The sequence below is a fragment of the Poecilia formosa genome, unplaced genomic scaffold (genome assembly GCF_000485575.1).
Source record: "Poecilia formosa unplaced genomic scaffold, Poecilia_formosa-5.1.2 Scaffold25, whole genome shotgun sequence".
Lineage (NCBI taxonomy): Eukaryota > Metazoa > Chordata > Actinopteri > Cyprinodontiformes > Poeciliidae > Poecilia > Poecilia formosa.
In genome coordinates, this window is record NW_006799964.1 from 266,456 (window position 1) to 280,053 (window position 13,598).

Genomic DNA, 13,598 nt, shown 5'->3' on the forward strand with positions numbered 1-13,598 from the left:
TACCTATCTGAGGGAGTGCTGTTGGAAACACTTCAATTAATCTGAAATATTGCTTAGTGACTGCTCACATATCTATCTATCTATCTATCTATAAAAAAATGGAGACCACAATAAACTGTTTTTTCCTACATATTTGGGCATGCTCATCCATTTTCTGAACACCCTTGTCCCTCAGTGGGGTCGGGAGGGGTGGGGCATGCAATATAAACAATATTGACAAATGAAATTACCTTTTACTTCTTTATGTTGTAAAAATGTTTCCACTTAAAATTAGGATGATGTCAGAATACAGTTGCACATGAATGTATACATTTTTATAAAAACATGAAGGATAGACTAAAATTTGTCAGATTGATCTAAAACATGAAAGACCAGCGCTTCTGAAATCATTTTTTTGGTTTGTTTATTTTTTGGACAGCTGGGTCTCAAATGCATTTCGCTGGACACCAGAACAGAAGTTGTTGTTTGTTTGTTTGTTTTTTTTCTAAAACCAAATACAGAACTTTTATGAGCATAACATTACCTACCATGAAGCACGGAGGAGGAAGTGTCATGATTTGGTAATGTTTTGCTGTGGCTGGACATGGAAAGCTCACCAAAACAGAATCCACCACGAGTATCCAAATAGATTTGAAGAAAAATAGATTTAAAGCAAAAGTTGAGGCTGTACTTTACCCAGAAACATGTGAGATGACTTGAAATTACTCATGAAATCCATAAAACATGTCACCTAAAGTGAGAAGGGCAATTTTTTCCGATGGAAACATTAAACATCTGTGACCTTATTTATTCTGTCCACTGAGCTGTGTGTAGGTATGCATGTGTGTCTCTCCTTTGCTCCTCTCCTTGCAGGATGTGACTGGCAGGTGTGCTCCCACAGCTGCACCTCATCAAACCTCATCAGGAGGAGCATAAAGAGGAGCCGATTAGCTGAGGAAGATGTCAGATTATTTTGCTGTCATATGGTAGTCAGGCTGCCCTTTCTGCTCTGTTTTTACCTACTTTGTTGTCTTCTTTAATATAGGAATCGGTTCCTGTGTTTGGCCGCCATCTTGATACCACCTGCCTGGATCACTCTAACCCAGTGGTTCTTAACCTTTTTTGAGGTACCGAACCCCCCAGTTTCATATGCGCATTCACAGAACCCCCCCCCCCCCGAAACACAAAATAATTTGCGGTATTCTGATTTATTAATGTAATTATATTAGTTGTATTACCTCCCCCACGCCACTAGAGGCAGTACCAACCCCGAAAAGATGTGACTAAGGAGCAGATTTAGACTACAGAATTTGGTCAAAACGGTGAGCTTTACTGAAGTAATTAAAGACACAAGTTCAAATCCATGCTGAGAGTGGAACTCCTTCCCGCAGCACTGATTGGCTAAGCAATGTAACGTGATCCTCTGCAGCAAGTGATGGCAAAACGGGGCGTCATCACGACTTTACACAGTGTGTTTACCTCCGTGGCAGAGGCTCCGCCGAACCCCTGAGACCTGAGAACCCCTGGGGTTCGATCGAACCCAGGTTAAGAACCACTGCTCTAACCATTGGCCTTTTGCTCACCTGATTGTCCTCCAAAGTTCCTCTGCTCTTCACACTTTTATTCTCAAAGAAAACACCAAGGAAACAATCAAGTTGCCATTCACCACCATGTATGAACCTCAGGCTCTGGAGGTACATCTCTTCCTCTTAGATCTCTGTTACCTCGTCAAACTCTAGCAATTCCTCTGACGATACTTCAATATAATTACTAATTCCAACATGTCCTCCTTGGTGCCAACCTGAACTGCTGCTGTAAACCCAGAAGAACAAAATCGTACATTTGTTTTAATAAACCTTTCAGACTCTCTACGTCTCTAAGTGGCTAAAAATCAGACCTCTTTTTGGTCATTTATATTTAAAGAAAAAAAAAGTCCTAAATTATCTCAAATTCATTGAGATTTTTTCACAGTGGAGAAATTTTTCTTTTGTCTCTTCAGTCAAAAGAACAGTTCCCATTAAGATTTATTTATTTATTTATTTTATTTTTTTCAAATTTAAGATGGGCCTTTGTGGTTTTGGCTTTGGAGCTTCTCCACAGCTGTCATTGCCTTGGACCTTAACTAGGAGACATAAGCATTGTGGTCTTAGATGTTCAGGGTACTTTTCTGATAATTTTAGGTAGGGGTGCCAATCCTCCAAAACTTCTCTACTGTTTCATCTTTTCACTATATGCAGACAGTGATGTCACTGTGTGAAGCATGTATTTACATAGCCAAACTCTAATATGAATGTGCCAAAATATATGCAACTCGGATAATTTTCACAATTCTCTCTGCTGGCTGTTTGGTTTGTATTATTGAAAGTATTGAGGAAAATCAAACCCAACTCAAAAATATATTTAAGTTTAGTGGCTGCAGAAAAGACCAATGACTTGTTGTCCATTGTAATATTTTGCATTTAAGCCTCTATTTTTTGACTCTGAGAAAATCCATGTTTAGTGAAGTGCCATGAAATCTGTATGTATGTTTGCAATTACGTCACAGTTATATGTGCCTGAAAAACACGTAACGTAAGTTTGTTTCTAAAGATTAATATGATTCCACACATGCAGCTGCTGTCTTTAGTAAAACTTTGTCTGGTTCGTGCCAACATGCTGAGAACTTTGCTGAAGTGAAAAGCTAACAATAGCATATTTGCTCTGTTTTGATGCAGCTCAGCATGTTTCTGTGCTTTTCTGGTTGGATGCATGAAGACAAAGATTTTGGAAAAAAAATATTCTCTTCCTTCTTAACCTGAATAATTTGCTTTATTAGCTAAAATTTACTGGGTTAACTGTGCACAAAGCTGTTCACCCAACATACAACAGGAGTTGCTGTAGTCTCTCTTTCACTCTGAATATTTATTGCAACAAATAAACTCGAAACATCACTGGTTGACAGAAACTGTTATACAAATCATTTGAAAAGCCTTGATAAGGACCCTGGGATTGGATTAGGACAACATAGTTTCATGTTTCTTTTGTTTTAAACCGGCAACAAGCATTACAGTTTAGAAAAGGAATAAAACTTAATTCAGCCTAAGACTTAAGCACTTTAAAATGTAATGTTTTCATGTTAGCAGTTCATATTTCACCTGTTCTGAAGGAAGGTTAAGATAAAACCTGCCAAGAATTAGAAACTGTTGTAAAACCACTATCTGTCCACAGAGAAGTGAGATTTATGTCTCTACGTAAGGAGAGGAAACACGAGCTCCTGGTTTCAAGAGTTATTAAAAAAACGAAAACATTTATAAGACAACTGTTTCCTACAAGAATGATGATACACATCAAAACAAGTTGAATTAAGTTAACTTTGAGCCTCTGGAAATTATCAACCCTGTTGAAAACTGTGGCAATCCTTCCAATAAAACATCAGATAAAAATCCAGATTAAGATCAGACGCTTAATAATTGCAACAAAAATTGAGAGGCTGATGCTCGATCTTATGAGACAATTAAATATGTGTTATATAATTTAAATGTAATTTAGAAAATTATTTTAACATAGAGGTTTCAAGTTTGGTCTTTGTTGAAGAGTGATGAGGAGAAAGCCAGCGTTGAAAGAAAAATAAGACACCTCATTAGAAACAGAAAAATAGATGAGAGTTGGTGAAAAGTTGGATGGAGCTGAACAAACAGTAAACCCAACAGAAGCTACAAAAGACTTGGATAAGTTTGATTCCACATGGTTACTTTTTAACTCATTCAAGATAAAAAAAACCAAAAACAACTGTGAAGCTGGTGAAGCTATTGCTTCACGCCCTCTGTGTGCAAAGATGATAAATGGAAACAATACCAGTTTCCTTTCTAGGAAGAATCATATCCAAGGATTATAGTACCATCAGCAAACGGTCATCAAAATAATTCATTTTCAGGTGGATGGTTAGTGAGTGCTTGGTCAGTTAATGGGCACTATTTTGTGATGGTTACTTCTTTGTTTTTTCCCCTTTTCCCCTGGGTCAATTTGAGAGTATATTTAAAAATGTAAAGTGAAGAACATTTGCAGTTTCTATCACAAAAAGATTGCATCAAAAGTTTAGGATCTGTGCACAATAACTGCATAAATTAAAACAGAATTTGTTGAGGTAAAAAAAAAAAAACTAATGATGAGCTCAGTGTCCTAAACATATGTGATTTTGCTGCTCCCTGCTGCTTCTCACACTGTATAACAATGTGTTTTAGTTTGTCTAGAGGGAATCATAAATTAATTGTTCATCGACTTTACCTACTTTACTCTGCAGGGTTGTTGTTGTTGTACCTATTTTGGTAAGGAAAGTTGAGATCCTGCCAGAAATATAAAAACAACAACAAAAAAGAGATGCACTAGGTGACACAACAGTACCAAATTATCATTCAGCCCAAATGTGTGTAAAGATGCTAAGGTCACAAACTTGCATCCATTTGCGTTGATATCAATAGAATATATGTATTCTAAAGTGACTAAATGGGCTGCTGGTGTTAATTAGCACCATATAAACAAACAGAAAATTAACTGAATTAAGTAAAAAAAAAAAAAGTCTATAGGCATTTATAGACGTTTTATAAAGTCTACTAAAAGGTTAATAATAAAAAGGGTGAAGCTTGTTTTCTGCATGATAACTCTCAATATTCAAGCACCATAAGAAGGCCTGTACTCATACGTGTGTTAATGTTGGAGAGTTCTCTATTTGCAGCATAAAACTTACTCAAGATGTTTGTTAAAAATGTAATGGAATACTTAAGGATAGTTTTATTTTCTTCTGTTTAGCCTGAAATGACGGAGACAGTCAACAGGCAGACACAATGGACAGCTTCCTCGCTGTTTTATGGCAAAAAACGGAAAAGACGTTTTCCTTTAAATAATACCTCATTGCACAAATAAGCCTTGCAGCGTTTGCTCTATGCGGTCCTAAACCGGCTTAATTTTCCATTGAAAACAATAGGCCTCGCTAATTGATTTTAATGGCTCTCTCCGCGACGATGCGCCCCTTATGAGTTGGAGAGAGAGGTCTTTAAGATTATTATTATTAGTATAATTGCCATTACCCCCACACTTTCCCCGTGCGACTGGGAGACAGAGAACAGATATCTTTGCCCTTAAGCTGAGCAAATAATTATTAGAGGCTGGAAACAAACAGACGACCGTCGCCCACGCGCGCCCGCGTTTGCGCGCGCGTGCACGCACGCACACACACACACACACACACACACATACGCACACAGGCACAGACGCACGCAGCACGCACACACTCTCCACCTTTGGAAAAGACCCCCCTCCTGACGACCCACCTTCCCCCCAGTCGCCCTCATCGTGCGGGGTGCCGCTTGTAATTTATGCAAAATTAATTGATACATCTTTTATAATTGATGTGCTGTAAACCTAATGAGTAATTTATGTAATTAGTCAATTAAGGATAATTCCAACATATGTTCCATATGCCCAGAAGGTGCGCTTTACACAACTAGTTATTTGTCCAGGAGTTTGGTGCGGCGCCGAAGAATGCGACGGACTGCCTAATTAATTTTGTTATGCAGATCAGCCACAGTGTCTATTTAACGGCCCCCTTTGCGAAAACAGATTTAATATTGATCTTTCCCGGGCGTTTTAAGGGGGATGCTTTTACACACGTTGGCCTCCGAGGGCCTTTGGAGTTGCACGTCTCATTTTTTTTTTCCAGACGCCTGGAAAAACAACCCTTCTCTTTATTTATCAGTTCATTTAAAATATTTTCTAGCTGCTGGTGATGTGGCGCTTAAAAGGTAATTTTCCTTGCAATTATCTGATGCCTTTAAAATATGCTCTCAGTTGACACAGCTGACCTTTCGAGTGGGCTTTAAGGACCCAGACATTACAGGAGAGATGCACCGGCTAATTAATTGACACAGTTTTGAATATTCATACCTAATACAGCGAGCTTGCCCTTAATTACATTGTTGGACTTTTCTCCAAGGAGGCTAAATCACGGAAGGCTTAATTATTGTAATGTATTCGAAGACCCGCAGGGGCAGCGGGGAAGACAGGAGCCGTCAAGGACCCAGCCATGACACCTGGCCAGAGAGGGAAAAAAAACAACAAAAAAAAAAAACACAGAAAGCAGCTTTTTGTTGTTCTCTCCGCCGAGCAGGATCCGGAGCACGGGGATGAAGTTTGTTTACATCCTTGTAGGATTCACCAGAGAGTGTTTGAACAGACAGACAGCCGCCGGACTCCCCTCTCAGCAATTAATCAACAACAGCGCCTCTCTTCGCTCAGTGTGTTGTCTTAGTCGTGTGTTTTCTGTGCGGAAGCGGTTCCTGTGAGCGTGGGGAGCAGACGAGAAGCGCGCTGATTATTGTGCGCAAAGGCACACATGATTTATTGCCGGGAAAGTCTGAAAGTGCAATCGAGCAAATTTAACAAAGAGGCTGTGTTTAAATATGCCATGTTTTTTCTATTGACTTTCTGAAGGGAACTCATCCTGGTTTCTGGTTCGGGTACCTCTCTCTGGTCACTTCAATCAGACGAGAGTGACGTTAATTAGAAAACTCAGGAAGGAAATTTTTTTGATGGTGTCTGCCACGTGCTGCCACTTGGTGCATGTCTGCGCCGCTAGGACTGTCTTGTTTCAGACTTAGGGCCCAAAATGAATGAGCTTTGGGATTTAAAGCTTCCCAGGAACACTGAACCTTAATTTGTCATTATCATTTTCAGGAGACGCAAGACTTTTATTTTGAAAAATTCCTATTAGTTTTATTTTGACACATCAACGCAATGACGTTTTCATGCCTGTCGGGTTTAGGCCTATTAGTAATCTAAAACGGCAACTATAAACATATGTAATAGTAATAATAACAATGTTATTTTAAAGAGAATGTATGACTTTTATTTTGAAAGGCAAATATATTTCCACCACTGGTTTAGTTCATTTGGTAATGCATCTCCCCTCTTGTGCAAACTCTTCCAAATTAAAAAAAATAATTTGGATTTTCAAATTAAAGAAATTAATTTGGAAGAGTGTCTTTAGCTTAATTTAAAAAAGGTAAAGGCTCCCCTTTTCCTCACAGTGTTATCTGAATTTACAGTAATCTAAACTTTGAAGTACTGGGCGCTTTATTTGGAAAAGTTCCTGAAAGTACAATTTAGCAAATACTTTACTAAAATAGTCCATTTGTTTTCTCGTTCTGTTGTGATGGAGAATCAGTTATTTAATTAATTTTTTTCTGTTCTTACTAGAGCAAAATGCCATACAATAGAAAAATTCCTGAAGACAAATCTAAACATCACATATCCTTCCCTATTCAGCACCAAATGTAAAGTTTTGTAGCTGACTTGAACCTTAAATGCACAAGGTTTGAACTTTAAAACTCATCAGTAATCTGAAATATCTTGTGTGAAATATTCTTATTTTCACCACAGGCTCTTTAAACTAATGACATACAATTTGCATGTATAGTAAAGTCAACTTGCCATGAATTTTGAATTTGAATTCCGTTCTCTTTCTCTTGTTCTGAGTTCATATTATTCTCTGCTTTCAAAAATGCGTTAGAAGTATAAAAGTATGTGTTTATCTCACATTTATAGTTATTCGCCCATTCTGCTTATTGGATTGTTTGCGTGTAGCTCAGGAATCTGCTGCTCCACCACGTCAAGAGGAGCTGACTCAGGTGACCAAAGCATCTGATCAGGTCGCCACCTGGATGCCTCCGAGGTGAAGTGTTCTGGACATGTCCCACCTTAGGAGACCCAGAGGAAGACCCAGGAGATGATGGAGGGACTGTTTCTCTGTTGGCCTGGAAACAGCTGGAGATTTCCACTGAGGAACAGGTCCAAGTGGATGGATGGATGGATGGATGGATGGATGGATGGATGGATGGATGGATGGATGGATGGATGGACAGTCAGGCTCATTAATTTTTTTATTATTATTTAACAATAAATTTTCTTCTGAAAAAAACTATATTAGCAGCCTAAGTACACAAATGCATAAACCCTATAACTTGGCAAATCACAAGTTGTCAACTGGGACGTTACACACATGTCCCAGTTGTACATTAAAGCACATTTGTACACCCGATCCTCCTAATATGAGTGAAGTTGCTCTCCCACCCACCTACCTTCACCTTCTTCAAATCAAATGAAATTGGTCTCAAACGTTTGTGATGGTTTGTGCAGAAACGCTCCAGTTCCAAAGATGAATGTTAGGTTAGTTGGTCTCACTAAACGTGGCACTGGAAGTGAGCGTGAACTTGCCTGGTTGTTTGTCCTGTGTCTTTCTGTGATGGGCTGTTGAACTGTCCCGGTTGTACCGTACCTTCCACCCAACGAGCTCCGGAATCAGGCATCAGCAGTAATTGGTGTTTATTTGATAAAAATGCAAAAGGTGCAGAAAAATATAGTGCATTTTTTATCAGTGGTGAAAGGGACTGATTATATTTTCTGTTTTTAAAACGCATCTAGAATGTAAATATTTTTTTATATCGTGGATGTAAATGTCACATGGATTACAAATAGTTTGTCAAAATTATTCAACAAACAAGTGATTTTTTTAAAAGTACATTTTCTTTTACCAGGCTTTAAATGGAAGACAAAACAGAGGTCAAAGGTCAATGTGATGCAGAAAAGAAGGGTCGGGTTTGTTTAAGAGACAACGCTTTAAACACAGCTCATATATGCCACTACAGATCTGCGTTGAGTGTGTTGGGCACAGCTCTTGGATTGGCAAACAGCAGATTAGAACCAAACGCGCCCACAGACCGCCCCTCCTCTCATGACTTCACCCCATCTCTTCGCTCCTGCCACCCCTACTTCCACACACATTCACAAACACAGACTCACGCAGGCACACAACCCTCTGCTCACTCCTGACGTGTCCCCTAAGTGTCTGAATAACAGATAATAGAGCCGACGACCTACGGGGGGGCTTACAAAAACACGGCGCGACGAGTGAGAACGTCACACGTGTGAAGGAGAGGAGGAAAGAAAAGAGGAGCCACACACAACCCGACCGTGCCAGGCGAGGGGACCTCACAACTTTTGCGCACACAGGCTGAGTTTTGCGCACAACTTTAAAGCGCGTCGTTTCAGCGAAGAGACATCCAGAGAGAACAATGTTTGGATGCGCGCACCTCTGAGGATCCTACCTGTCAGTTGCAGGCCTTTTTTGGTTGATAAAGCGCAGTTACTCTAATTTGATGGCTCAGATTTTTGGAATCAACCAGCTGGATGGAGACTGACTGCCAAGTAAGCAAACGCGTAAAATATAACTAAAAAGTGGTTGATTTAAAGCAGACGCTTTAGGATATCAGTCATAGCTATGCCCCGACCAGGGAAAAACTCCTACAGCGACCAGAAGCCTCCTTACTCCTACATTTCACTGACAGCGATGGCCATCCAAAACTCCTCGGACAAGATGCTGCCTCTGAGTGACATTTACAAGTTCATCATGGATCGCTTTCCCTACTACCGAGAGAACACCCAGAGGTGGCAGAACTCCCTCCGACACAATCTCTCCTTCAACGACTGCTTCATTAAGATCCCCCGGAGGCCCGACCAGCCTGGGAAGGGCAGCTTCTGGGCTTTGCACCCGGACTGCGGGGACATGTTTGAAAACGGCAGCTTCTTGCGGAGGAGGAAGCGTTTCAAGGTGCTGCGCGCAGAGCACATGGCCTGCAAGACTTCCCCAATGATGCACTACTTCCACCATCACCACCACCACCACCCGGGCAGCAAGCTGGGCGCCGCACCGTCTCACCCCGAACACCCGGTCGCCCCGGCAGGCGTGGGTCGGCTCCCTCACTTCCAGAGCTACGGGGGCATCACCTGCACGCAGCCCGGTGGGTTCAAGCATCCTTTCGCCATCGAGAACATCATAGGAAGGGACTACAAAGGCGTGGTGGCCGGCGGGCTTCCTCTCACTTCGGTCATGCACCACCTGGGTTACCCGGTGCCCCCTCAGCTCAGCAGCGTAGTCAACTCCATGTGGCCGCACGTCGGCGTGCTGTCAGAGTCCATGAGCGGCGTGCCCGTGCCCGCGCCATCATCTGAATACGCGCCCTTCAGCGTGTCCGCCAAGGGCCTGTACCACAGCGCCAGCGGGCCAACCCTGCCCGCGATCCCGGTGCCCATAAAGCCGACCCCGTCTCTGGGTCCGATGCCAGGTCTAACGGGGATGCAGACCGGCCCGACCCAGCTCTGCTCTGTAGGGTCGGTGATGGAAAAGAGCGATCTGCTGGAGGGGAAGGGAGCCCCGCTGCACCCGGCTCTGCTGCTGTCCTAACCGGGTAAAAAAGTGTGTTCATTTCAGCTCTTTTTCCTCTCTTAAAGGAACCCGTGATAAATAAATCAGAACAGGCCTATCAGAGACACAAACGTGTCATCAACTGTTGTAAAATACGTACTTGTACTCTGTAACTAATTTCTCATTTCGACCTTTGTGTTTAAAAATCCTAATTAATTTGCACACTTTGTAAGGGCATTTACCACCAAAGTGGCGAATATAATCAGACAAAGCAGATCCCAAAGAAAGCTTTCACTCAAAAGACTTTCCTAAATGCAAAATAAGAAATTATATTTTTTGCTGTCATTCTTTACAGTAAATCGTTGCAAGTCTGTTTGCTAAAGTAAAAGTAGGCCTTTTGCTTTCTTAAAAGAATAAAATAAAATAATTAGGCCTGTTGCACTTTTTTGTCTGTTCTTTAGCAGTTTATTAAACATGTTATGACTGTATTATAATCCTATTTACCTGAAGATATTTATAAAGAATTTGAAACTCAATCCTGACTTTTGTATTTTTTGAACATTTCTTTTCATTTTTGCACAACAGAAATTTGCACATTTCCTCTAAGCAAACCCCCCCTTTGACATAAGTGTAAATATTTGTAAATTAAACTGGTTTGTGAATGTAGGAATTTGCATGCAATTGCTTTGTTTTTAGATAACATAGGCAACTGATTAAAATATGTATTATGTGGGGTTTTATCAGCTTGTTAGAAATTAAGTAAAAACAATTACATAGAGCTCAAGTAAAATGTAACATTTGTGATTAATTTCATCCTCTTTTTTAAGTTTTTATTTTTATCTGGAAAATTGAACATCAAAAAGGGAAAAAGAAAAAAAAAAGAAGAGAAACATCTAATTTCCAATATTTGACTTTTACTGAATTACTGAAAATGATGTAAAGGTAACCGTTTAACTTTTAACTGCTTGGCAAAGAGAAAACATACCTCAACTAAAACACCTGCGAGTTTTTGTAAATGTGGCATTTTACAGTTTTAGGCAGCAAATTTTAAAGCCAAACTGTAAAAAAAAAAAAAAAAAAACAAAAACCCAAATTCTTATTAGATAAACTCATGCAAGAAAGAAAATAAAATGTGACCTGACTGCCGCCACGCTCAGCCTTCATGCAGGTGAGACTGGATTGGACATTTGGGCTGATGTGTCTTTGCCCAGCAGAGAGCTGGAGGATCACAATGTGACTGAGATGAGGAGGCAGCAACACTCAGCACTGCAGCTCCACCATCTTCAAACGCAGACGTGGTGGTGGAGGTGGTGGTGGTGGGTGGGGGCTTCGGATCAAGTTTGCTCTTTTGTTTGCTCTGTTTTAATGAAGCTTTGAAGCCCCTGCACTCCAGCAGCACAAAGCCTCAGGTTCATCCCACTGAAAGTGACTTATATTTAACCTCCTGTCCCCCTGTTTAGCATCCCAAAGGCACCCACAGCCGACACCATTGTCACACCAGCCTCTGAACAAATAATTGAGATGCACCAGTGGAGGAGATGCGTGGGAGTGAAGAATTAGAAAATATTTGGGTGTCAATCAAAATACACTTAAAAATAATTACGCTTGTTTTTTTCTTTCATTTATTTTGTATTGTTCTCCATCATATGCTGAGTTTTTTTTCTTCTTCTTTTTCTCTAAATCCTCCAACTCCTTCTCGCTGTGTTAGGTCTGATATACACACAAACACACACACACACACGCACACACGCATACACATGTTCTCTGTAGGATGCCGGTAATTTCTAGTTAAAGGGAACTGAGATTTGAGAGTGTGTTTGTGTGAAAAGCTGAGCGTGCAGAAGTGTGTGTGTGTGTATGAGAGAGTTTCTTTAATTCCCTGATCAGCAGGTCTCACTGTCTTTAATAGTCCTCACTGCATTAGCACATAATTAAATGCCACTAATTAAGACACAATAAGAGGAGTGATAATGCAGCCATTACTACCCTCCATGATCTTCAGTCTTCACAACAGCAATGTTATATGCTTCTGGAGTCATAATATCACACGAGGTCTCCTGATGGGCACATGTGTTTACACGCAGGGAAACAGGAGCTGCTTTTTGCATGCAAAAATATTACGAATTCACAGAGGTAAAATCATACTGTCAAGCAGCCTCAGCGCGACTATTTTTGTTGCGCCCCTGTGCAGATTTTTACGTCATATGTTCATATGTGTGTTTCAGATGCAAACACACAGGCTGTCATATTTTTCAAAATGTCAAATTAAATTACTTAGAATTCATTAGTCTACTTTTCTATGAGGCAAAGGTAATCATTATGGGAGGTTTGATTCTTTCACAGATATATATATATATATATAAAAAAAAAAACATTATGCCACCATAACTTTTAAAAAACATCAAAGCATAAACCAAGAGAAAAAGGAAAGAAAACCAAGTTGTTTATAAAGATGTAATCATCTCAAGGTTACCAGTCAATGTTATTGAAATTTTTTGGCAAAATGTATATAAAAAAAATAAAATCTGTTATAAAATAAATTTCTTAGGTGACAGTGAAGCCATTATTATTATTATTATTATTATTATTATTATTATTANTATTATTATTATTATTATTATTATTATTATTATTATTATTATTATTATTATTATTTTAGTAGGAAAAGAAGTGGCAATAATTTTAGTGTTTCACTCACATCATACCTCCCACATCATCAGAATTTCTTCTGTATAAACTTGAGCGTTTTGTCATCAGAACGAGGCGCTGTGTCTCAGCAGAATTATCTGTGTAAATGAAAGCAAAATTAAACAAAAAAAAATCTGAAATAAATCATTTCTAGATGTGCAAACATTTCTTTGGAATTGTTGGGACAGTGATGTTATTTTTAGCCTAGGAATAAACTAGTCCCACTATAACTAGAATTTTGCAAAAGATGAGAGTTTCACTTTTTTACAATAAGAGTCTACAGTGTAACACGCAACGTTACCAGAATTAGAGGAGAAATAGATCATTCCTACTGTTTTTTTGCTGCATGTACTGCTACATGCAGCAGTTACCAGAGTTAACACATTTAACAGGCTATAATAATTTTCATTCTGAGCCTTCGAGAAAAGGGGGAATGCTTCCAGCTTGTGTGAAAGCACGAGGAAATCGATTTTTAATAAATCTGCCCAACAGCAACAAGTAGTGTGAACGTTAATATTAGTCCACTCTTGAATGAATATGCTCGTTCTCCTTTGAGTACTTTAACAAAGAATTGTTGATAGAATGGTTTAAAAACTAAACCAACATTAGAATATGCATGAAATATAAATATGTTGACTGTGGGTTCGATTTTGTAACTTTGCATGTATGTTTATGTCTTTAAATTGTTCTTATATTG

At 39.6% G+C, this 13,598-nt stretch overlaps 2 protein-coding genes across 2 annotated transcripts in view; one reads left to right on the top strand and one right to left on the bottom strand.

Annotated features, from left to right (window-relative positions):
* LOC103135356 (prune homolog 2 with BCH domain) overlaps window positions 1-12,078 on the bottom strand; it is a 52,361-nt gene extending 40,283 nt beyond the window's left edge. Inside the window, exon 1 of the mRNA XM_016669458.1 lies at window positions 12,057-12,078. The gene's annotated coding sequence lies outside the window, so the exon portion shown is untranslated. The remainder of the gene's footprint in view (window positions 1-12,056) is intronic.
* On the top strand, window positions 8,760-10,735 carry foxb2 (forkhead box B2). The gene has a single exon (XM_007548016.2). The coding sequence runs from the start codon at window positions 9,290-9,292 to the stop codon at window positions 10,250-10,252; it is 963 nt and encodes a 320-aa protein (XP_007548078.1). The 5' UTR covers window positions 8,760-9,289; the 3' UTR covers window positions 10,253-10,735.
* Window positions 12,079-13,598: the final 1,520 nt, after the last annotated feature.